General features: G+C 37.9%; 1 protein-coding gene across 1 annotated transcript; it reads left to right on the plus strand.

Moving 5' to 3' along the window:
* On the plus strand, positions 1-23,852 carry zcchc2 (zinc finger, CCHC domain containing 2). The gene is made up of 14 exons (XM_077222016.1): positions 1-776; positions 5,185-5,293; positions 5,386-5,456; positions 10,142-10,213; positions 11,276-11,376; positions 12,165-12,259; positions 12,386-12,469; positions 12,573-12,609; positions 13,610-13,694; positions 15,477-15,544; positions 15,726-15,817; positions 15,952-16,044; positions 17,140-18,174; positions 23,657-23,852. Exons 1-14 carry the CDS (start codon positions 213-215, stop codon positions 23,716-23,718), a joined length of 2,568 nt encoding a protein of 855 aa, XP_077078131.1. The 5' UTR covers positions 1-212; the 3' UTR covers positions 23,719-23,852.
* The last annotated feature ends 1,431 nt before the right edge of the window (positions 23,853-25,283 follow it).

Below are 25,283 nucleotides of genomic sequence, written 5' to 3' on the forward strand. Positions count from 1 at the left end.
GAGTGGGTGGAGTCACGGATGACTGACAGGATATTCTGGAGGCACGGCAGGCGAGTAATCTGGCAAACTGACCACAGCCACACTACCGACGGCGAATTTTAACGAAATTCCGCCCCAACTCGTGAATTTCATCGCGTTTTGATGCCGAAATATTGTCCAGAAAGCAGCATCCATGGACTTATACCTCTGATGATCGTGTTTGAGAGCTGATAATGATGAAGATGAAGCTGCGAGCGGCGGGAGGCGAAAATCACCGATGCGACTTGAAATCCGTTAACGGAACCGAACGGGAGAGTGGCACCGGAACGGCTACGCTCGATAAGGAGACGGTGTTCGAGTGGTTCGGCTTACAGCTGAACCCTGCCGGACGAGTGGAGCTGCTTTGCGGGCTGTTACATATGTGTCAGCCGCTGGAGCTGCGCTTCTTCGGCGCCTGTCTGGAGGATCTGGCCCGGAGAGATTTCAGCGTCCTGCGGGATTTCGAGATCCGGGCCAACTGCCCCGCTGATCTAGAAGGGCTGGTGGACGTAAGCGACCCCGTGGTGCTGTCCAAACTACTTGTTTATTTGTCTTTGCTCGGATCCAAGAGCAGGGAATGCGCCGGAATTCTCTTCAGGACGTTGAGTCGAATGGACGCGGGGATGTGCGGGGCTCTACCGGAGCCGGAGACTGTGGACCAACTGCGGCTGCTCTTCATGATGGGATCGTTACACCCGGCGTTCAGTTTCCATCAGCGGGTAGAGCTGCGTGCGCAGTTGGACAGACTCCAAAAATGGGTGTGTGATATTTATTTACCTCAAAATCAAGTGCATTACACACTAACAAAAGTGCCTAAAATACTACGGTAATATTTAATGTTTTGATCACGTTCCCCCAAATATACGATGGCAGTTGGAAGAACCAGCCCTACAGAAAAGTCTTGTGACAGTAACTGGTACATTAGATGGTAAGACCATGATACTTTGATATATATATATATATATATATATAAACAAACAAACAGGAGGGCCTACCAACATTACTATTTTACTATGATTATTTTTAAGTTGCTTTGGTACCATGGTACATTAATTTATATATATATATATATATATATATATATATATATATATATATATATATACACACACACACACACACACACAAGTACTATGGTACCAAAGTAACTGGAAAAAACATCGTAAAACAACGTTAGTAATGTTGGTAGGCCCTACAAAGTAACTTAAAAAAATCATAGTAAAATAGTAATGTAGGCCTTATTGTTTATATATATATATATATATATATATATATATATATATATATATATATATATATATATATATATATATATGCTATATACACACACACACACACACACACACACACACACACACACACACACACACACACACACACAGTAGGGCCTACCAACATTACTATTTTTATTGTTTTTGAAAGAAGTCTCTTATGCTCACCAAGCCTTGAATTATTTGATAAAAATACAGAAAAAACAGTAATATTGTGAACTATTTTTGCAATTTAAAATAATGGTTTTCTATTTTAATATTCTTTAAAATATAATTTATTTCTGTCATGCAAAGCTGGATTTTCAGCATCATTACTCCAGTCTTCAGTGTCACATGATCCTTTAGAAATCCTTCTAATGCTGATTTGCTGCTCTGTTGTTATCAGTTGGAAGCAGTTGTGCTGCTTAATATTATTTTGGAACCTGTGATACTTTTTTCCAGGATTAATTGAGGAATAACAGCATTTATTCAAAATAAAAATGTTTTCTAACAATATAAATCTTTACTATCACTTTTTATTTACACAACTTTACACACCTTGCTGAATAAAAGTATTATTATTGGGTTTTTTTTAAATAAAGAAAAAATTACTGACCCCAAACTTTAACGGTATTGTATATTGTTACAAAAGATTTCTATTTTGAATAAATGCTGCTCTTTTTTTTCTTTTTACTTTTGATTCGTCAAAGACTCCTGAAAAAAGTATCACAGGTTATGAAAAAAATATTAAGCAGCAAAACTGTTTCCAAAATTGGTAATAAATCAGCATTAGAATGATTTCTGATGGACACTGAAGACTGGAGTAATGGCTGATGAAGTTCCAGCTTTGCATCACAGAAATAAATAATATTTTAAAGTAGATTAAAATAGAATATTATTTTAAATTGTAATAATATTTCAGAATATTACTGTTTTCCCCCTCTGTATTTTTGATTAAATAAATGCAGGCTTGATGGGCGTAATATACTTTTTTTATTTTAACATTAAAATGGTAATGTTTCAGACCTTTTAACCGGTATATACGTATCCCAATGTATTGAAATTCATGTATCATTGTATTTACATGGTACTCCAGGGAATTATGGTTCTACTATGGTACATGTCCAAAACATGGTAGTAATTAATATGATACTTATTCATATATTGTCTAAAGTTTTTAATAGAACTGACCAAAACACTTGGAGAAGCATATACATAGCATGGTGAACATTATGTACCAATATGAATCATGTAAAGATTTAAAGTCACTAACAAAAACCATAGTATCTCATAGTATAATTTGAACATGTTAATAATGCCAATTCCAGTATAAAGGCTACATATCAAAATGCCATGGTGTTATCATGTGATGCCATCAATGCTTCATGGAACTGACATTACTGGTACATGAAACTGAACAACCTCTAGTATAAAAAAAGGATTGTGTGCTGGATTCCTGTTGGAATTTCTATCATACTTTCGAATCAATCCTGAAGGATCAAATAAGATCCTACTGGATAAACTGACACTCCTACTAGATTTCTATTTATGATTTAGTTTTTAGAGTATCATTAGATATTGTGCAATGTTCTTCTAAATGTGTTGTGCTGGAATAATGTCTTACTGTTTAGGGAAGTTAAAGGAATTCGCATGGTTCCTGAATTTCTATTTACATTCCATTTTATGTTCTGCAGATTCCTGTTCTTGTCTTGTTGGGAGATCTTGAAAGAAGCAGTTTTGTTTAGTTATGTTGGAATCTTGTAAGAAAATACCATCTCGGATTGTTTTCAGATATTCATATAGAGGATTCCTTTATTTTTGACTAGGGCGAGTCAGAGGTGTATCAGACATCTGCAGGATACATGTGCTCATGTCAGATGATTGACAGCTGTCAATATGTTCAATCATGTAAAGTGTCTCTATTAAAGTAACACTATGTAGTTTTTCAACCTTCATAATATATTTCCAAGACTCTTGTGATGGTACATCGACTTACAATAGGTTAAATGACACGTCTGCCATAGCCTGACGTGGACTGTATCGCTTTTACTGGCACTATGTAATTTCGGGTCTCGGGTAGTAACCGGAGCGCAAAAAGAACTAGAAAAATTCGACTGCTTTACGGCATAAATAGTTTTTCTTCGTTTGTGATGTCTTTCATAAAATCATGCATCATACTCTACCTTGTCTGTGGCCATTGTTGATTCCAAAGCCGGTGCTGGATAAACAGCGAGCGTGCGCGTGCGACAGTAGGCTGCGGTAGGCTAAATTATTTACGACAGCGGTAATGGACAATTCCGCTTCCAACCTGTAGGGCGACCAAGTTCCTTGGTGTTGTTTTAAACAAGACACTGACAGGAAAAATACTGTGATCAAATATATTGTTAATCAACATCAAATTAAAAATATTCCATTAACTCAGAAACAGTGAAATCTTTCAAACAAATGGCAAATGGTATGGCTTTTTTTTTGCCAGGTTATCCAATGTGAGTTATGTTTCAGCAAATTATAGCACATTCCTTTTTCCTTTTTGAAAGGAATATGGAATTTGCTATCTCAAATATACAAAGCCTTTAATCCAACACAACTACACGATGGGACGTTTGCTTTGCTAAATTCATCTGTCTTATAGGCTTGTGGTTCAATGCTATCCTCCCTGATCTCCTTTGAACTCCATGTGAATGACTTTATTGTGGGCTTTGCATTTTGTAAACGAGGCCATGTGTGGGGTTTTTCGTCGCTCTCATTAGACTGAATCTGGTCTCAAATGACATTGTCTGTCTGTTTATGAATGTCTGTTGTTTGTTGCTGATGTCAAGTTGAGAATGATGTTAATGGTTTAAATGATGGCAATGAGTCGTGGACATGTACGCTGTAGCACTATGCTCAATTGCTATAAAACAAGAGGAAACGATGGATCACTTGGTTCAATCAAATTAATTGACATATTTTGAATGGGTTTGATTGTGTTGCGAGTGTGTCGCGCCTCATATGCAATGCTTTGATTTACGGCCCACATTTGGAAACCCATCCACTAGGTGAATGTCAGGTTTCTAGATCACTTGTTGTCAGATCGTGTTTTGTTTTGACAAAAACACCAACGAAATGTCTTGAAACTAGGAAATTATTAAATTAGTGATACTGCAATATATGGTCTATATGCTGTATATTGATTAACAGCAATATATGGCCTATAGGCCTATGCTGTATATTGATTAACAGTTTTTAACTGCACCTGATTGGTTAACTGAAGTGGTGTAGTGTCCATAACAAAATCTACTGACAGCCGTCAAAGTATAATACACATTTTCTGTATACATTTTCAGAGTATTTGATTTTAAGTAAATATTTAAGTGCTCATTTAAATTCAGCATTTTCTTTGTGCAGTTCATTAGCTATAATTCATTTTTATTATATTTATTGACATTATAATTTATAATGGCCATCCTGCTGTCTACTAGATGGATATTGTCCATTAAAAAAATATATCAGTCATCAACTATTTATAATTAGTATCGCTAGATGGCTATATATATATATATATATATTCATTTCATACATTTATTCTAACCTGCTGTGACATGATAATGTAGGCAATTTTAGGATACACAATGACAATAGGCTGGAAGTCGGGTGAATGCACCTTTAACCTGAGTCTTGTCTCTTTAAAAAAATGTTTTTGTTGGTTCCTTCACTTAACTGTAGGCTATATTAAACACCAAATTTGGCTTTTGTTTTTTTGCTTAACATTACATTTTTGCTTTTTGTGTGGAAAGGACCTAATAAACCTACAGTGTAGCCTAGGCTATATACATTTATATATTATAAACTTGCGTCTATTTTCCTTTTTAGAAAGTGTGATTTTGGAAATTGGTGTTTACTCACCTTTTTAATGAATTTTCTTTTGCTGTGACAGAGCCAGTTTTCCAGGCCGGGGTTCCTCTGTCGACACCGGGAGAATGACGTAGACTGGACTCTTTGCAGCACCGCCAGTCCACACCTCAGTGGCACGACGCAGAGGGAAGGTATCTCACCGTCACATGTTGAAGACCGTTTCAGCATAAAGAATAAAGCCACATTTGCAGCACTGTAACGATGATGTTGTTTGATGTTGCAGTTGTGCACATAGAGAAGATCATTCTGAAGGAGGTTACTATTGGAGGAGAAGGCAGGCAGTACAGTTTCGAGGTAAGTTCAAAAACCCCTCAGAGACAGCCGAGTTTCAATACTGACGTTTCATTTAAAAGAAGCTTCCAGGATTTTCACAGTTGTGGAAAATGATTTAGAATGACATGCACCCATAGTTGTGTGTCAACAGGAAGTAAGAGTCTCCTAAGAAAGCAAGAAAATAAATGTTGCTTGGTCTGCACAGAATCTACAGATTTCCACCGAATTCAATTGACTGTATGAATTTGAATTCGATTCTAATTTAAAGTGCCCCTATTATGGTAATTTAAAAGTTCCTAATTTTGTTTTGGAAGTCTCCTACAAAGTTTTACATGCTTTCAAGGTCAAAAAAGACTTACATTTTTGCATAAGCAGCATATGTTTTTTCACAGCGTCTGAAACGGTTCAATAAATGATTCAGTCTCTCTAAACCCCTCCTTTCTGAGAGCCTACTCTGCTCTGATTGGTCAGATCGCCAAGTCTGTTGTAATTGGTCGACTGAAACGCCTATTGCCATATCTAAATTAAAGCTCTGGAGACTTCCTCAGTGATCGTCTTACACAGTGATATAAACCGTAATGATGGCGTTGGTTTTCCGTATAAATTCCAGCGTTTTTTCCAATTTGCATGCAAAGTGGATTGCAGAATTTATATTTATTTATGATGACAAAAATAAAGTGTCAAAAATACCTATTATAATTATATATATTGTTATCATGAATTAAAATGTATCATATTGTGGTAGTCATATTTGCCAGATTTATTCCCAGCATAATCATTGCTAAATATAATAGTTTTAGGCTAATCATTATTGCCACACAATAACAATAATTATTAGCTAATCTCTATATTTGCCAGAATTTTAATATTTCTGCGTCCTTAATATTTGATATTATACTATACGGAGTGGGCTTAGATTGCTATGGAAAAGATTAGGTTCAACATGAAATCAAAATGGACCCCATTTACTTTCTTAATTCATGTTCTTGGTGTTATTGTACATGTTTTTTTCAATACCAGACCGCCTGGCCACATTCTGGTATGCTAACACCCACGTTTCACGATTTAGTCAATTCCCTATGGATAAAATCCTACACTACATTTCCCCCCCCTCATTGAATATCATATTCCACTCGGAAATACGCTGTACAGTAAAGTTTGTATTTAAAACAATTTGTTTTATTTGTGCTAATGTGGTTGGCTAAAAAGAACATTGATGTTGTTGCGTAGATGTAGTGTGAATCAATTCGCAGTTAATCACAGTTAATGTCTTTTTAGAAGCTGTTGTTTTAGATTTGCATACACGCTTTGCATTATTCATGGTGTTAAAAAGGCCTTAAAATGAACGTGCACTCAGCCTCTTTAGCTTTAGACATGTCCTGAAAGCTGAGCTTCGCTCTCGGCTGTGTACATGAGATTCCTGTCTCTCTGGGACAAGTGAGGGAACATGCAAAGCCTGAGCTGTAAACATCCGGTTGTTGTTACAGAGTTGACAGCCTCACCAAAGAGGCTTTGGCTCGGCTCACAGTGAGAGTATGGATCAGCGCCAAAACAGTCACAGAGAGAGAGAGAGAGAGAGGCCTGACTGAGAGAAGTGCTTTTCTTTTCCTCTGCTTAATGTATTGTGTAATTTTCAGGGGTCAAAACTGCCCTGGAATCCTAGAATACTTTTTTCTCACAAAAGCGACTATAAATATCCTGTAAAAATCATTGTAGTGTACCAAGGAAAATATGAAAATAAGGAAAGCAAGATGAAAATCTTGCACGTTTTGTTTGGGCTGTACTCCAGTTGTCTGAAATCTTTTTGCATTTTTAGTTTGAATAAATGGTCTATTCACAACCCGTTATATGATATTGTGTCGCATTTTCGAGTGAAACAGAGTATTAAATACAAAAAAAGTATTAAATGCATAAAAAAACGCTTCAGTGCGCCGGCGCTCTGGCAACGGTTAACAGGTTAATAGGGAAAAAAGTAGGCGCTTGAATTTGTCCATGGGTCGTGAAAAGGTGGTTGAAGGTGAAAAGTTGAAAAACTAAAGAGTCCCCTAACTAGGCTTTGGTCATGCTGATGGACTGGTTTTAAGACATCAGTCTTTAAATTGACCGCTAGAACAGCTTGAAGCTGTTGCGCCATAACTCGTTCTGTTTTTTTTTACATTGTGTTTTTTGGATGCATGAACTAGTTCCACTTTTAAAATGGCTTTGACAATTTCACTATTAATCATTTCTTGTAAAAGGTCATGCTGAACTGTCTGCCTAAAAGTTACAGACAGTGTGCGAATGAAAATTGGCTTTGAAAAGTAAATAAAACGTTATTTGACTGTTGGTTCGGCATTATACAACTATTCTATTTCAGGGACAACAAATTCTTCATTTAATACAAATAAACCGAATTTCCATAACAGCCTGTCTGTTGGGCTGTTGTTCAGTTTCCGTAACCTAAAGGTTGTTTGGAGGCTGAAGTGGAAAGGAGACGTATTGAGGACATGACGAGACTTTTGCTCTACTTTCCCCAGGATATATTAAGATAGAAAACAGTGCTGACAGAGATTTTAAGTGTTTAAAATCACAATCTGTCTGTAGCTATGTTTTCATCCACCTATTTTTATGCGCATTTGGGGGTATTATATCTAAAACTGCTGGATGGAAACGCATAAAATGCTCTAAAAATGCGCTTGAAGACCTTATGTGCTCGTTTTTATCCGATGAGAAAACATGCGCATCAACTTCGATGGAAACACATTTACCGAATAAATTCCTCGATGCGTATTTAAAAAAAAAGTCATGTGACTTTCGATGGAGTGGCATAACCGGACTAACCAGCGGAACAATCTTTTTTTTGCACATCATCTGAAATGCCTGAGCAAAGTCAAAGTGGTTCGGTAGAATTCCCTCCCAGAACTCTTTTACGTGACTGTGTTCCCAAACAACAGCATCTGCCTCCGAAAGCAAGATAGATTACACGTTTATTGCATTTCGTCTGCGCGCTCTAAGATGCAAGTAATTTATCATATATGAAAATTAATATACAGTGTCTTTTCCTACTTTTCTTAGTGATATTAAGCGCCAGTTTATCAGGAAGTGACGATTTTTGTCCTCTTCAACTCACTGGATGGAAACGGTGTTTTATTCGCAAATGTCTAAAAGTTAAATTCGCAATTTTGGATGGAAACATGTCACTTTTGTTCGATATCATCATAAATTTGTGTTACTTCATATTATTAAACATGAAATGTTTTTATTTTCAGTGTGAACATAAAATCATTAGATGCTGTGATTTGTGCAGAATCATGCCTGGTTAGTACGCAGCGTTATTCCAATCCAGAATGAGTTCAACTCAAACTTTCTAATCAAAACAAGAATTGAAGGAAAAGGAAATTTTTGTCTTCTCCCCCAAATTCGAGCCACTACCTTTTACTCTGTTTGTCTTGGAATCCAACTTAATGTGAGTTGCATCCCAATCAGAAATCCCCATGCATCACTGGAAGACGGGTTCTCCACCCTTTCCCAGGCTTACCACTGAACCCTGACCACCTGTGTCTCGCAAAACCCTACGATTAAGACATCAGTATTCACTGGAGAAGCAGAGCAAGACTTGTGCCAGCCCTTGTTAAGGCTAAAATATTTACTCCGTGTGATGGGCTACTCGGGTGTTGAAAGAGCCGGTTTGGAGTTACAGATAAACACTTCAACACTTTCTCTGTTGTCTGAGATAGAGGAATTGCCGCAATTACAGACATCATCTAATCGAGTGTTTTGAACTTTCACAATGCAATTTATTTAAACATGTATTGTGTATTTCTACTGAAAACAACAGTGAAAAAAGTTCTCTTCTGTAAATCCACAAACATGAAATGGTTTTAGATATTATCATTGTGTTTGCAGTTAATGAGATATATATATATATATGGATTTTTGTGGAAGCCGTGATACAGATTCTTTGATGAATAGAAAGGTCAAAAGAACAGCGTTTATTTAAAATAGTAAAAATATCTATAATGTTTCAAAAATCATCAATTGAATGCATCCTTACTGAATAAAGTGTTGATTTCTTTAAAAAAAATCTTATCTTACCGTCCCCATATTCTTTTTTTTTTTTTACCATAGTGTAGCTTAAGATATGTTTGAAAATAATACCGATTTAAAAATATGTTTGTTATGCATGTTTAAATATTCTTTTCAGTTTAGCACAGAGACTTTGATTTATTTTCTACAAAACATTTGCATGAGCTAAAGCCTTGGGAAATTCATTTAAACCAATTTGAATGCTATCGGTTGAAATGCTGAGGCCTAAAAAAGTGCAGTAACCCAGTTTGGCAAGAATGGATTCTGGGCATATGCCCCATGCTGATGTCATTGTCTTTATTTAGGCTGGTTTAAATATTTCAGGAATGCCCATATTTTAATGGGAGATTCCATTAGAATATTTTATTTACCTAACACACCATAAGATTTGAATAGTCTAAGAGCTCAAATGTTCTTCTCTTGCTGTAATGTCATTTCTAGAACCCAAAGTATTGGAATATTTGACCGAGGACAATGTGAAGAAATCCATGTTAAGGTATCTGTGGCAAGTGGACAAGCACAGTTATTCATGTCTGGGTGAAATATGATGAGCTTTGGGGAATCCAAGTAAAAGATCCATTATGTTCAGACCGATGAGAGCAACACTAGTCTATTCTCACCGAGCTTCTCTTCTTTTGCAGGTGAAATGGTCCGACTCTTCATCTACTGCTGTCACCAAAACTCACCGTGAGTTGGAGGATTTTCTTTTAAAGGTGAGCAGAGAGACAGGTCTTTGGTGCTGTATTTTGTGTTTGTTTAGTCTCGTGGATCTGGCGCACATGCCAGTGTACCAACCAGTCGGGCAAAATGCCACCTGGCCAGACCAGCAAGGGACATCCATCTGTTTCGGTTTCTATTTCTCTCTCTCTGGCTCTGTTCGAAACAGAATACTAGCGTTCTGCTTTGTGTGTACTTCAGTGTTATTTTAGTATTATTTACATACAGTATTTATTCATATTTTGAATTGGCTTTTTTTTATATTTTTCATTCTTAATTTAAATTTTAGTTTAGGTTTTAGTAATTTTGTGCTTTTGTTATTAATTTCAGATAACTCGATTTTTTTTTTTTTTTTTTTTGATTTTAGTACTTCAACTTAAACTTTTTTTAATTAATTGCCAAGGAAACTTTTGTTTAAGTTTTTCATCTAATATTAGTTTTTTTCATTTCAGATTTTTGTTTTAGTTAACAATAACAACATTTCTGTCCAGGTGTGTGTGTGTGTGTGTGTGTGTGTGTGTGTGTGTGTGTGTGTGTGTGTGTGTGTGTGTGTGTGTGTGTGAAATGAATTAATAAACTAAATAATGCTTATTTGAAAATGTTAAAATGCTGATAGTTTTCTGTGATGGGTAGGTTTAGGGTTGTGGTTAGGGGATAGAAGAATATACAGTTTATGTGTGTGAGAAAGAAATTACATTATAATCAAATTATTGAATCAAGACTCAAGATATTAAACTGGAAATGGAGGGTCAGGTCGGGCACATTGCATTGTAGGATACAGTATTCCGCAGTGTGGTTTGGTTGTGCACAGCAGATTTTGTCTAATATAGATAGTTGGGTCATCTGGTCATTCTATACAGATAATTCTCATACTGTGCATGGTATTCATTTTGCGTACTGCAAATGTAGTATGGTAGTATTCCATTCCAAACAGCCTTTTCAATCTATCTTTCACTTTTTTGCCTTATTGGCATTTTATCATCTGTTTAGCTGTAGACAATGTAAACTGTGCAAAGTGAGGTAAAATAATCCCTAAAACAATCCCTCTGTCTCTCTAGCTTCCTAAGGAGCAGAGCCCAGATGGCTTTGAGAAGGGCTTCGTCAGATTGCTCAGTCGTGGAGATCAATGTGAATCAAGAGAACTGGAGAGAAACCTCAGGTGAATCTCATTTCGTTCAATTCATGGTGAGCGAATGATGGGGAACATTACTTTTAATCGGAACATGTTACATTTGCGTTACTCCTAAAAAAAATCCATACTTTTGTATTCCTTTTTAAGTCGCTTAAGCTCTCTATCTTTTCCGGAACGGAACGCTTGTACATGTTATTGTTCAATTTGAAGCACTATTCGCTGTTATAACCCAGATTGCAACATGGTGTCGGCCCACATCTGGAACCTGTGGATTCCACATGTACCACATGTGGGCCGGATCTGGGCCGACACTTTGTTGCTGTCTGGGTATAATCACATTATAGCCAGCATTTAGCCATGCATATCTATTTTATATTTAATGAATTCATTAATTTTAAAATACAAGAGAATTAGTTTTATTAGTTCCAAAGTGCGAGCATGAGGTGGAGAGGATTATAACGACTCCAACCTATACCTATCCAGACCCTCTCCCTGACTAGAAATTTTTTAATTATATAGAAGTATGCAGATGGTTTTAAATTCTTCAGCGATTGAAGATTTGGATGAAGTTCGTCACCAAATTGTCAAAGGGAATCAATGTTGTTGTTTTTTTTTTTTTTTGTCACATGAAACAAAGTGTCCTTTTCAAGTCCCAGAACACATGGCAGTATTTGGGTCAGTAACACTGATGTCAGGACCAGAGGGGATTCTACTTCCTGTAGCACAGTTTAGATGCGGTCACAGCTTGTGCTCGCCTGTACTAGCAAGAACATTTTTTATATTTTAAAACCTTTTTCTCTCTTGTTCATTTGCAGGGAGAAGTTCCTGTCTTTATCACAGGATGTCCTTCAGAGATGTGATGTTTCCAGGTTCTTCATGTCTGATGCTTCTGTACTGTCATGTAGCCACTGTGAGGAACCTTCTGACTGGCCAATCAGAAAATGTTATCAGTTAATGACTAATGTTAAAATGACCAAATGTGAGCATCTGTGCTGATCTCTCTTTGTAATACTAGCCTATCTGCTCCTCTCTGCAGGTACCAGTGCGCCCGTGACCAGAATCCATCAGCCTGAACGTGGTTTCTCTGAGGATTGCTCCGAGACTTCCAGCATAGAGGAGGGTGAGAGATCCAGACCTGTCAGATCTGCCCTAGAAACACACGCCCAACACCATTACAAGTGCTAATGCTGTACTGACTCATCGCTGTCTTTTCTCTTTTACAGATGGGGAGGCTTACAGTGTCAGAGCTGCGGGACTGAGGTAAACCTTTATTTTTAAAAAATTATTTTCAGTTTCCAACGAAATATTAGGCAGCACAACTGTTTTCAACATTAACAATAATAAGAAATATTTCCACTGAAGTAATGATGCTGAAAATTCAGCTTTGCATCACAGGAATAAATTAAATTTTAAAATATATTCAAATCAGAAAACAGTCATTTTAAATTGTAATTATATTTCACTCTATATATATATATATATATACATTTTTTTTTTGTATTTTTGATCAAGTAAATGCCACCTTGTATAACTCATGTATAAAATTCATTGTATAAAAAAATGCATAAGAGACATATCTTATTAATGGTAATGTATCTTATCTAATCATTTTTAACCTAACAAACTAATTTTTTTGTGAAATGTTTTGCTTCTAAAGTGTGATTGTGCAATCTTTCTTTAAAATGTCAGAAATGTTTGATTATCTAATTCAATGACATTCATATATTAAATGTCTCTTATGCTTCCCAATCCTTCTGGGGCCACCGTATGTGATTACTGATCCATACAGGACAGTCCTGATTTTAGAGTAAACTATGTCTGTTTCTGAAATCGCATACTTCCCTATTATGTAGTAGGTCAAAAACCGTATGTGACAAAAGTAGTATGTCTGAATTCACGGTACACGTAAAAAAAGTAGGCAAAAAGTACTCTATGATCTAATACTTCTGGAGAGATTCTGAAGTGTGATATGATGGACACTTTACTATCCCATGAGGCCACAGGAGAGGATTTATGAATGGCAGTGAATAAAAAGTAACTGACGCTGGTAGATCACATGATCATGACAACATGGCAAATGTAGTACGTCCGGGATTACATTCATATTACACACACTCATCCTATATAGATCGTACTTTTTTTAGCGGTCGTGAAGTAATTACTTATTCAAATATACCTACTCAGGAGAGCATGCGATTTTGGAAGCAGCTTATGTTCGTGGCCTTCTCTCGTCACATGATCTGTGTTCCTCTCGCTGTAGTAATCAGCGCTCTGAATGCCAGAGGAGAGGAAACTGTGAGCAGAATGGAGAGAGAGTTTGGAAGAACGAAACTGAATTGGAACAGGTGAGGCTGTGAAATAGTTTCTCTCTCTTTGGTATTTTTGGAATGGCATACTAACTGTTAGTGCTTCTGCAGTATGTATACTGGGCACATAGTGCATACTGTCTATAATGAAATACTGTATCCTATAATTCAATGTACTCAAATTCCATTTCCATAAGTTAATAATGAACTGGGAAGAGTCACTGTTTGATTGGACTGTCAAAACTTCTTTGTCAAAAGGTCTTTTTTTTAACATGAGTACAGGGCGCTACTCACCGAATTCAACTTGAAACCTAATGAGCTAATGTGATTACCACTGTTGGGCAGTAACGCATTACTGTAACGCAGTTACTTTTGACAGTAACTCATACTGTGACGCATTACTTTTAAAATAAATTAACTCCGTTACCGTTACCATATGGTGCGTTGTCCGTTACTTTTTTAAATTAATTAATTTTGGCTGAAGTGTAGCCTACAGCCTAACCCGTTTGCAGCAGCGACGCATTGTAGGATTGGTGGTAGGATTGCTTGCCACCCGTCCCTTAAAATACGGAATTGTCCCGTATTTACAAGTAAAATGATGCGTCCGTATCAAATCAATAAGGGAAACAATTTGTCCTCTATTTTACATAAGGCCCACACATAGCCTAGTTGGATAAAAACAATGATTTACTATTCTAGCAAATAGCCTTTAAAGAAATCAATTTCACAATAATGTTACATTATGATTAGAATCAAATGAATTTTGTCCATTTTCTATTGTGAATTACACTGCACAAACCAAAGTAATACTACCCACCGGATGAAGAAGGGTTGGCTCTCAGTCTTCACAGAACAAAATAATTATTTTATTTTATTTTTAGTGTTCGCATTTATGAGGAAGAAAAAATGTTACGGACGTGACAGTTCTCCGTATGTGAGCGCTCTGAAAGCGGCACTAAAATATGCTTTAAAACTTTCACAGAGACATCAAACCGAAAGCACAAAACCTTTCTTTAATGTGAATTTCGTTTTGTATTAATTGTATCTTAATTTTAATCAATGTTTCATCAACCAATTGCCTGGATTTAATAAATAAGAAGTAAATATAGCAGACGATAGATAATCACGAAACGGAGGCGCCAGCGTGTGAATTGGAGCTCGTCTCATAAATGAACCGAAGCTCGGTGTATAAGGTAACCTTCTTGCCTCACAGACATGTCTACTTTTAAACAGAACAATTCAAAACGAAAGAAAACAGACTACAGACTGCTCTCTGCTTATGTAATCCGTATGAAATGTGCATTTCTCTCTGGCGCGTCTACTGCGAAGATCGCGAGTCAGCATAGCTAGTCACCTCAGAAATCCTTGTGATATATTCAGTTTGTGCTGGTCTGACTTAAATAAAATAGTGTTTAAAAATTACTTTCTGTTTAAGTCAGTTTTGTGTTTGTGTAGACCATAATGCATAAAAGAACATTAATGGGAACATTTAAAGAATGTTTTTTTTAAAGTAACTAAAAAGTTACCTTTAACAGTAATGCATCACTTTTTGGTGTAAGTAATCAACAAAGTAATTGAGTTACTTTTTGAATGAAGTAACTAGTAACTGTAACTAGTTACTATATCTTAGTAACTAGCGCAACACTGGTGATTACAATGCACTATACTACTTCATTGTGTAAACTATTTTGCATACCATTTAAAAAAATTAAGTAGCAAATAAAGTACAGACACAGTTGGTCATTCTAACAATTTGAGGTAATGCGCAGATTTATTTTCAGGTATGTTATGCTCACACGCTCTTGTTCTGTCTCTCTGCAGAGCTGCACCAGTGACAGAAGAATCTTCACAGCTGGACAGAAGAACAAAGGAAGAGCAGCTGGAAAAAGGTACACAAACACACACGCTGTCATTTCTTTAATTACTTTCTATATGGGTGCAGATTGTAGTGTTGACCTGGTTTTGGTGTCTGAACCAAAAAAAACAACGATTTACGACAGTTTCTTGTACTCACTGATGCAGCAGCAGTGCATATGGTCATGACTGTCGACCACTGTTGTATGTTTTCAGGGATAGAGGACGACGAGTCGCTGGTGTCAAGAGTTCTAATGGGATCCAGAAACCTTCTGCAGCTCTGATGATCAACCAGGCAGCTTGCAAAGGTGTTTGTGCCAAGGCTATAAAAAACTAAAAACAATAATGATCAATATCTGTGCATCTCTAAATACATCACGCATACATGTATACACCTTACAGTGACCTACAACCTTGTTTTCTCCTATCTTTTGGTTTCTAGACACCGGAAGGGACCGGTATGGGGACACATCATCAGAGAGCTCAAACTCAGTGCCATCTAGCCCTGTTCACCAGAAGAGCCTGGAGGACCAAGGTGTGTTACATTTCTTTATACACGTTATATTTTTGGCCTTTTTTATACCTTTATTGGAGAAGACATGATGACTCGGATCACATGATGGTATACAGAACACGAGGCTATCGGCTGTTACATTTTATTGCACTAAATTTATGCATTTAGCGATGCTTTTATTGAAACGACTTACAAAAGAGGAATAAAAGCAATTTGTCAAAGAGCCAACAATATTTATAATGTACTGTGCCGGTTTATTAGACAACTAGATTGGGATGCAAGATAGAGAAGAGGAGAAATGCAGAATGTGGTTTTCAGAATGTGTTTTTAAAGAGTTTTTCCAAAGAATCTGCAATAAACTAAACCTCATGTTTGGGCTGGGCGGTATATCGATTCAGTATATTTTTATAAATGAAATAGGATGGGGCAATAACATTTGTAATATTAAACTATTGTAAATTGATATAAATTCATCTGAAAAATAGCGAAATAGTGAGCTGCCGTGGGGAAAGTGCATAAAACAATTTTTCCTAAACATGAGACATGCTCTATTTTTAGGGATTTAAAATAACCGGTAAGATATAGCTAAAGCGTATAGTTTAATGTAACTTGCCCTGTCAGATGCTGTTTAAAGAATTGGAGAGGTGGCATTTTTTCTCAGTGTATAACTTACATTTAATAGGTATATTATCCATCTGTAAATGTTAGAAATTCATGCAAATGTTTCCATTTTGCTGTCAGGAGTGGACGAGCCTTATGCAAACTAAACTTCACAGATTTCAGTGAACCTGTGAACAGTGAACATGTGTGCCAAACAGGAGCGCAATAGAAAAGGAGCGCAATAATTCTGACTAAAATAAACATTTTGCTACAATACTTCTTGTTGGACATGAAATGTGCTTGTAACTGTAAAGTGACTATTTTAACGGGTCAATCATATGTAGGCTAATATAAATACTAAGCTCAGATGAGTGAATATGTGTTCCATTAACCATTGGTCACATCCTCTAGAAAGTAATTTGATTTAAAAATTATAATCTGTTGTCATATACTGTAGTTTGATACCTTTATTAAATGATTGACATTTTTAATTTGTTTAAACTTGTGTCTATTCAGATACAGAAAGTCAGTCGGATAACTCGGCCCAGGAACCAGCTGAAAAGACTCGCCTCTCCAAAGGCGTTGGCGGGAAAGCGGTTGCCATGGTGAATCCAATAGTTGCAGAGCCCCAGAATGTTCCGCAGCCTCATTCAGTGGTGGAGTTGGCGCTGACCGCGTGCCTCCCCTACTCCCTGCAGTACAACACTACCCAGAGGGACACTGGGCAGGGTAAGAGAACCATCACCATCCCACTGGCCCAAGACCCGGGAACATCATCGGCCAGCGCTCAACCACAGCAGCAGCCACCGCTGGGGGCGTTCAGTGTCCTCTCGGCCAGCCAGTGTCCTCTACAGCCCGCCAACACCACAACCAACAATCCTGTTGTCAATAGAATACAGGCCTCCGTTACTGCCAGTGTCAGTCCCTGCCCTCTCTCCAATGTCCAAGTACCGGGACCTTGCCCCACAAGTGTACCCACGCACACCCCGGGGCCGGGTCCCCAACCAGCCCCCGCGGTCACACACAGCACGGCTCAGAGCGATTCCTTGTCCTACATCAACAGCTCCAGTCTGCCAGTTACCCCACAGGCCTGCGGGATGCTGCAGGGGGGCTGCAACTCTTGCGGCTGTCGGGGCACCTGTGGGGGCAACGGCACCCATCAGACACCCAGCTACTTCATGCCGCCCCAACCTGCCCGTCAGATGTTTGGGCCTCCGCCTGCCTTCTTCCACCTCCCTCCGTCTCTATGCAACAGCTTCCCTGTGCAGGGTCATCAGAATAACGGGACGCCTCTGTCCTTCTACACTCACAGTGGTCCTCCTACGGCATTCCTGCACACCCACTCGGATCGCATGATGGCATCGCAGGCGGGCTACAATCTGCAGATCCCTCCCTTCCGTCGCTTTTACCCTCCTGTCTTTCCACCGGTCGGTCTGATGTCTGGCGGAACCAACATGAAGAAGAATAACAACGCGTCCTGCTATAACTGCGGCATGAGTGGACATTACGCTCAAGACTGCAAGCAACCGTCCATCGACGCCGGGCTTACAGGTACGATGATGCGAGTAACGCTCTACACAAGTATACAAAGACAGATGTAATTTTTTTTTTTTTGCACATCCCAATTTGCAATTTTTGCATATCATCCCCATTAACTGTTTAGATATTTAAGAAAATTTGAATAATGAACTCAAAAAATTAATTGCTTGGAAATGAGAATAAAATATATACATTAGAATACAACCAGAGTGTACAGGACATTTTTATGCTGTATTAAAAAAAAAACAGAAGAAAAACAGAAAAAGACAGCTTCTATAGTTAAAAGTAGGCCTGCTCTGGAAAAAAAATCATAATCACGGTTATTTTGGTCAATATTGAAATCGTGATTATTGGTGGGCGATATGATCAGTATTATTTCATGATATTTTAGATCTCAGTAAAATTTCACAATTAACGATAGGCTACTTCAGCAAAAACTAATACTAGGTTAACTAATGTAGCCGAGTAAAAGGTCCTCTAAAGGTCCGCAAGACAGTAAGAACAAAGAAATGAATTGCCAACAAAATGGACAAAAAATAACAAAACAGAACAAAAATTCTAATTAAATAAACAGTGCTTTAAGTTTTTCAGGATGATGTACTAACAGTGGTATTCAGAGAAATAGCCTACAACAGAGAATAAAGAAATCAAATGCAAAATACAGTAACTGCTTAGTCTCCACTGTATACATAGGTGATCTCACACGTTTTTTAGGCCAAAACATTTTTTTGTCACACACAGCAAACATCTCCTCACTATCCGCTAGCTGCCTGTCCCCTGAACACACTGTAAAAAAACGTGGTCTCTGCAGACACCCCAGGCTCCACAAACGGCAACAAAAACTAACTGGGCTAACCCGCACCACGAAACATAAACTGTTCCAGCCAATAACCGACTAGAGGATTTGGGGGTGGGGTTTGGGGGGTAAGTGTGCGAATGAGGAGGAGGGAGGGTCTAGCTAGCCTCAGTTTTATTTGACAATACTTTAAACGTCAACAAGAAGTGACGTCACCCGACATCGCATAAAGCACCTTTAAATATAGCTTATAATAATCCTTATTAAAGCTACAAAAGTAATTAATTCAAGAGCAGTGAGTGATTTTATCATTGTCTTTTGTTGTTTGATTAACATTAATGGGACGGACTGAAGCAGTCATGTATAGGAGTAACAACTGTGACCGACTGTGTGTACGAGGATACACTGTTCCTTACGTTAGTCCATTAATACAGTTCACTTGAAGGAGTGAATGAAAATGAGTGAGCACATTCGGTCAGCTGTTTAGTGTACATCTGCTGTACACTAGTTATTGCAGTGCAATGTGGGATAGAACTAGTGCACTCGTCCATTATGGTTTCGGACACCACAACAAATGGCTGTCCCCTAATAATGCCCTATTTGAGGGTATGGGGGAGATTTCGGCCCAGGTTTGTGCAAGACATGCTTGAACATTACATACACATGTTGTATGAGTTTAATTTATTGGAAGCTTGCTAACAAGACCAACTTATAATCACATCATTCCATTCAAAAGGCCAAAGATCACAGAATTTTACAGACATATATTTATAATTTTGCATCATCAAGGCCATTCTCAAAGGGAAATCAGAAATCAAACTGGATTCTCAAGATATTTGGAAAATCAGGAAAGGTCAAGAACTAAAAAAGGACAGGAATACCAAGAAAACTTTCAAGGGCTGATGAGAAGTTTCTCAGAGTTTCTTCTTTTTCGAGACCGAAAGAAGTCCACCAAAGACCTGGCTCAGCATCTGGCAGCTTCATCCGGATTGTTGACCCTTTTACAGTCCGAAGAAGCTTAATCAGGAAAGGTCTTTGTGAAAGGTTAGCAGCCAAGAAAAAAACACTTTTTCGGTAGGTGAACCAAGTGAAAAGGCTAAGATATGCTAAATCTCACAAAGATTGGAATGAAGATCAGTGGAAAAGAGTATTCTGGAGTGACGAATCCAAAAGTTTTGGGTCCAAACGTCAACAAAATGTGAGCAGAAGAGTTGGAGAGTGATGGAAGAATGAGTGCTTCAGTGAAACATCGTGGAGGGTCTGTCCTGGTTTGGGGCTGCATTTCTGCCAGTGGTGTTGGTAATATTGTCCAAATTGATGCGTTTTATGAATGCTGAAAATTACAGACAGGTTTTAATTTACCATGCCATTCCTTCTGGATAACATCTGATTGGGAATGGTTTTATTTTTCAGCATGATAACGATTCCATGCACACTGCGAAATCTTTTGGAGAGAATAACAGCTGATAAAACGGGGTCAATTCATCTTCCACAAAGTCCAGAGCTGAATATTATAGAGGTGGAATGGGATCACCTGGACAGAGAAATAAATAAAAGACAGCTTCAACCTAAAGAATAATTCTGGGAAGTGCTGAAAAAAGCCTGGTACAATATACCAGAAGATTACTTCAGAAAACTACAGGACAGTCTCCCCAAAAGTTCAAGATGTGCTTAAGTGACAGGAGAGGTCACACTAAATACTGACTTTTGCCCGAAGAAGCTTTATTTTTTGTGTACATTTTTTCTGTATTTTCTGTTTGTATCTTAATAAAAAGTGCAAAAAATAAATATGGATGGTCATTAAAACTGTTTGCTAAAACAACAAAGCTGGTGGTGGCTTAAGATATATATATATATATATATATATATATATATATATATATATATATATATATATATATAGATATATTAGTTGAAAAGGTATACCTAATAAAGTGGTCAGTGAGTGATATATATATATATATATATCACTCACTCACTGACCACTTTATTAGGTACACCTGTTCAACTGCTCGTTGACGCAAGTATCTAATCAGCCAATCACATGGCAGCAACTCAATGCATTTAGGCATGTAGAGATGATCAAGACGATCTGCTGGAGTTCAAACTGAGCATCAGAATGGGGAAGAAAGGTGATTTAAGTGACTTTGAATGTGGCATGCTTGTTGGTGCATGATGGGCTGGTCTGAGTGTTTTAGAAACTGCTGATCTACTGGGATTTTCACACACAACCATCTCTAGGATTTACAGAGGATGATCTGAAAAGGAGAATATATCCAGTGAGCGGCAGTTCTGTGGGTGAAAATGCCTTGTTGATGCCAGAGGTCAGAGAACAATGCCAGACTGGTTCAGTGCATAGAAAGGAAACGGAAGAGCATCTCTGAACACACAACACGTTGAACCTTAAAGCAGAAGAGCTGTAGCAGCAGAAGACACACCTGTGACGCTCCTGTCAGCTGAGAACAGAAACTGAGCCTACAATTCACACAGGCTCACCAAAATTGGACAACAGAAGATTGGAAAAACGTTGCCTGGTTTGATGAATCTCGATTTCTGCTGTGACGTTCAGATGGTCGGGTCAGAGTTTGGCGTAAACAACATGAAAACATGGATCTATCCTGTCTTGTATCAGCGGTTCAGACTACTGTAATGGTGTAATGGATATTTTCTTGGAACACTTTGAGCCCATTAGTACCAATCGAGCATCATTTAAACTCCACAGCCTACTGGAGTATTTTTGCTGACAGTGTCCAGCTCTTTATGACCTGTGTTCTCATCTTCTGATGGCTACTTCCAGCAGAATAACACGCCATGTCACTAAGCTCAAATAATCTGAAACTGTGGGGGCATTTGAGCTTAGTGAACTTATTGTCATGTCAAAGAAACAGTCACCAGATCTCCATCCAATAGAGCGGCTTTGGGATGTGGTGGAACAGGAGAATCACATCATGGACGAGCAGCAATGAATCTTCACCAACTGTGTGATGCTATCGTGTCTATGGACCAGAATCTCTGAGGAATGTTTCCAGCACCTTTTTGAATCCACAAAGATTTTAAGGCAGTTCTGGGGTTTTTCACACTCTGCGTTTAACCCCAGGTTATCGTCGTTCTAAACACCGCTTTTAATCCCGGTTAAAGGAACGTTTCACATTTGCAATTTAGAAGAGAGGTTAGCAATGTTATTATCCAGGGTTACGAAACCCTCCTCCGGAGCAGGCTTAGCGCCGCATCATATTTGCGTGCTTTAGACAGTCACGAAAAACACTGTGCATTGTATATATCTGTAATTTTAGCGTTTGAGAGGAAAAATGTCAAACGCTGACAGACAACAACAATTTGAGTGAAGAAGAGACCATTTCATTTTTACCTTTTTATAGTCTGAAATGTCCATTCAGTGTAAACTCGATAGTACCGTCGGCAATACGAGGATGCGCAATGCTAGAGCTTTTACGTAACAGGTCGCGTTCTGCGCTCATCCAATCAATGACACGGCAAATAAGAATCTAAACCAGGGTTTAGGAAACGTCAGCTTATGAATACCCAGGATACATTTTTAGCCTGGGTTAAAACTTGCATGATAAACCAGGATTCTGTTTACCCGGGGTTCAGAATGACCCAGGGTTAACTATTTCAAGTGTGAAAAGCCCTTATGTGTAAAAAATAAACGTAACTGAACAAACTTTTATGTACATTTTATTTGTTTTGCCAAAAATAGCCCTCTTTCAGGACAGGAGCAGTTTGAAAGGAGTAGCATGTGCCTGGCTCTGTTCTATATTTTTAAATGTTCTTGTGTTGCTGTTAATGGCGGCAGTAAAAAAACTCAAGGGGGCGACAGAGTTACATACAGATGTCCAGGGCCACATTAAAGGTGCTCTAAGCGATGCCACACGTTTTTTAGGCCAAAACATTTTTTGTCACACACAGCAAACATCTCCTCACTATCCACTAGCTGCCTGTCCCCTGAACACACTGTAAAAAAACGTGGTCTCTGCAGACACCCCAGGCTCCACAAACAGCAACAAAAACAAACTGGGCTAACCCGCACCACGAAATATAACAAATTGTTCCAGCCAATAACCGACAAGAGGATTTGAGAGGATTTGGGGGGTTAATGCGCGGATGATGAGGAGGAGGGTCTAGCTAGCCTCCGTTTTGTTTGACAATACTTTAAAGGACAGGTTCGGTATTTTAAAACTTAAAGTCCTGTTTTAAGATAAGTCAATGGAGTTGGACAAAAACTATGATTTCCAGCATTTGTCCAAATTTCAATCTTAACCGTTCTATTTCATCAGAAACGATCTTAAAACAGGGCTTTAAGTGTAAAATACCGAACTTGTCCTTTAAACGTCAACAAGAAGTGACGTCACCCGACATTGCTTAGAGCACCTTAAAACCCTTGGGCTTTACCTCTTGAGGGGCCCTTCATCCACCAGAACTATTGCCAACATTCACTCAAACTTCTTAATCACAAGCCTTTTATTTTGCAGGAATAAATGCCATTTAAAAAAACATACGAACCTATAGGTCTGTCATATAAACTATAAGCATCACTGCATGAACTACACAGTCCGAACTATTTGCACAAGCTACTTCCAGTACTAAGTAGTACTGCCTACGATGCCAGTGCTTTGTGTCCACATATTTTTTTCAAGCCTCATGCCTTCAGCGCTCATACTGATACACGTCTGTATGTTTCAGGTGGTTTCCGGCTGAAGTTTGTTGCCCCAAACACCTCAGAAGCTCTTGACAAAACCGATTGACCGAAAGCAGGGGACCAAAGCCCTGCCAGCCAGCGATTCCAGAGACCCTTTAGATAGAGTTTTGTTCTGTTTGTATAAGCGTCCTTGTCTGGAGAGGTTTGCTTTAAAAAAAAAAAAAAATAGCCAATGCAAACGACTGATGGCAAGACAAGTTGCTAAACTTAATGAGTTCTCTTAGAAATTAAATGATCTTAATGTTATAGTTTAAATAGGATGGATTGTTAGAGGAATTTTGTTTTAGGTTCAGAATAGTTTATTGTTGTCAGAAGGATTTTATTCAAGCTGAGGTTCTCATTAGCAGCGTCTGGCGAAGTTAATGAGAAAATTAAACTTACTTGAGTCCTGTAGTGCAGTATTTTTGTTTTTATTTTTTCTGACACGGGTGAATCTTTATAGGCTTTTATACATGCTACGAGAGAAACCAACAAGTAAAAATACTGCAAAGGAATATTTTGGAAGTTATTGTTTTGTTATTGAAGATATGCGTGTTCTCTTTCTGATATCAGAGAGGACGTTTTTGAGGGCTTATAATGATGCTCTTACAACATTATGCGCTGCTGGTTTGCCCTGTTCTCCTTCTCAACACGATGCACTACAACTGTTGTTCTCTGAAAAATGTGAGTCAGGTGTTTGAAATGCACTGAAATAGCCAGATCGGCAGTACTGCCTCTCATTTACACCTCTGACCACTAGAGGCCGCCACAGTTTCTCATTTTGGGATAGTTCGCCCAAAAAAAGTTTCTTCTGTTGGACACAAAAGATCTTTTGAAGAATGTTGATAACCTTGACAGTTGATGGTAGCCGTTGACTTCCATAGTATTTTTTTTCCTACTATGAAAGTCAATGTCTACCATAACATTCTTTAGAATATCATCTTTTGTGTTCAGCAGAAGAAAGAAACTTATACAGGTTTGGAACAACTGGAGGGTGAGTAAGTGATGAGAAATTTTTTTTTGGGGTGAACTATCCCTTTAAGACTTTTGAGTCAGACAAAATTCTTCATCCATGTTCATCCTAAGCCTAAAGCACTGTTAAGTAATGAAAATGTAATTCGACTCAAGTTACTTTCTAACTAAGAAAGAAAAGTAATTGTTAATGCAGGACAGCTTTGAGCATCCATAATATCTTGCTTGTGTATTGAAAACATTTTTCTGCGAATTGTCAAAGAACCAGAAGGTGAACATTTGTGCCTATTGCCATGCAAGCAGCTGGAAGTGTGTTGGAAATAATTTTGAAGTCTTAATTCTTTGTGTTTAAAGTACATATTTAAAATTTCAAAGTTGTGTTTCTGAAATCATATTGCAGTTTTGCCAAAGCAGCCCTGACTTTTCTTTTTTTTTTATAAATATATACAAATATATATATATACAAATATATATATAAGGAGATTTGGCATGTTTGTATTGAGAAAAATACATGAAAGGATTTTATTTTGATATTTTCATGAGATTTTGCTGAAGGGCTCAAGGCCTTTAATGCTTGTCCAGGAGTTTTTAGCACATTTATGGTTAGTAATATGCGGTGGAGTAGAAGAGTCGCTTTCCACAACAGTGTTGCCGGTTTTT

This window comes from Siphateles boraxobius, unplaced genomic scaffold (assembly GCF_051911475.1).
Source record: "Siphateles boraxobius isolate OS27281-9 unplaced genomic scaffold, OSU_SipBor_1 86, whole genome shotgun sequence".
Lineage (NCBI taxonomy): Eukaryota > Metazoa > Chordata > Actinopteri > Cypriniformes > Leuciscidae > Siphateles > Siphateles boraxobius.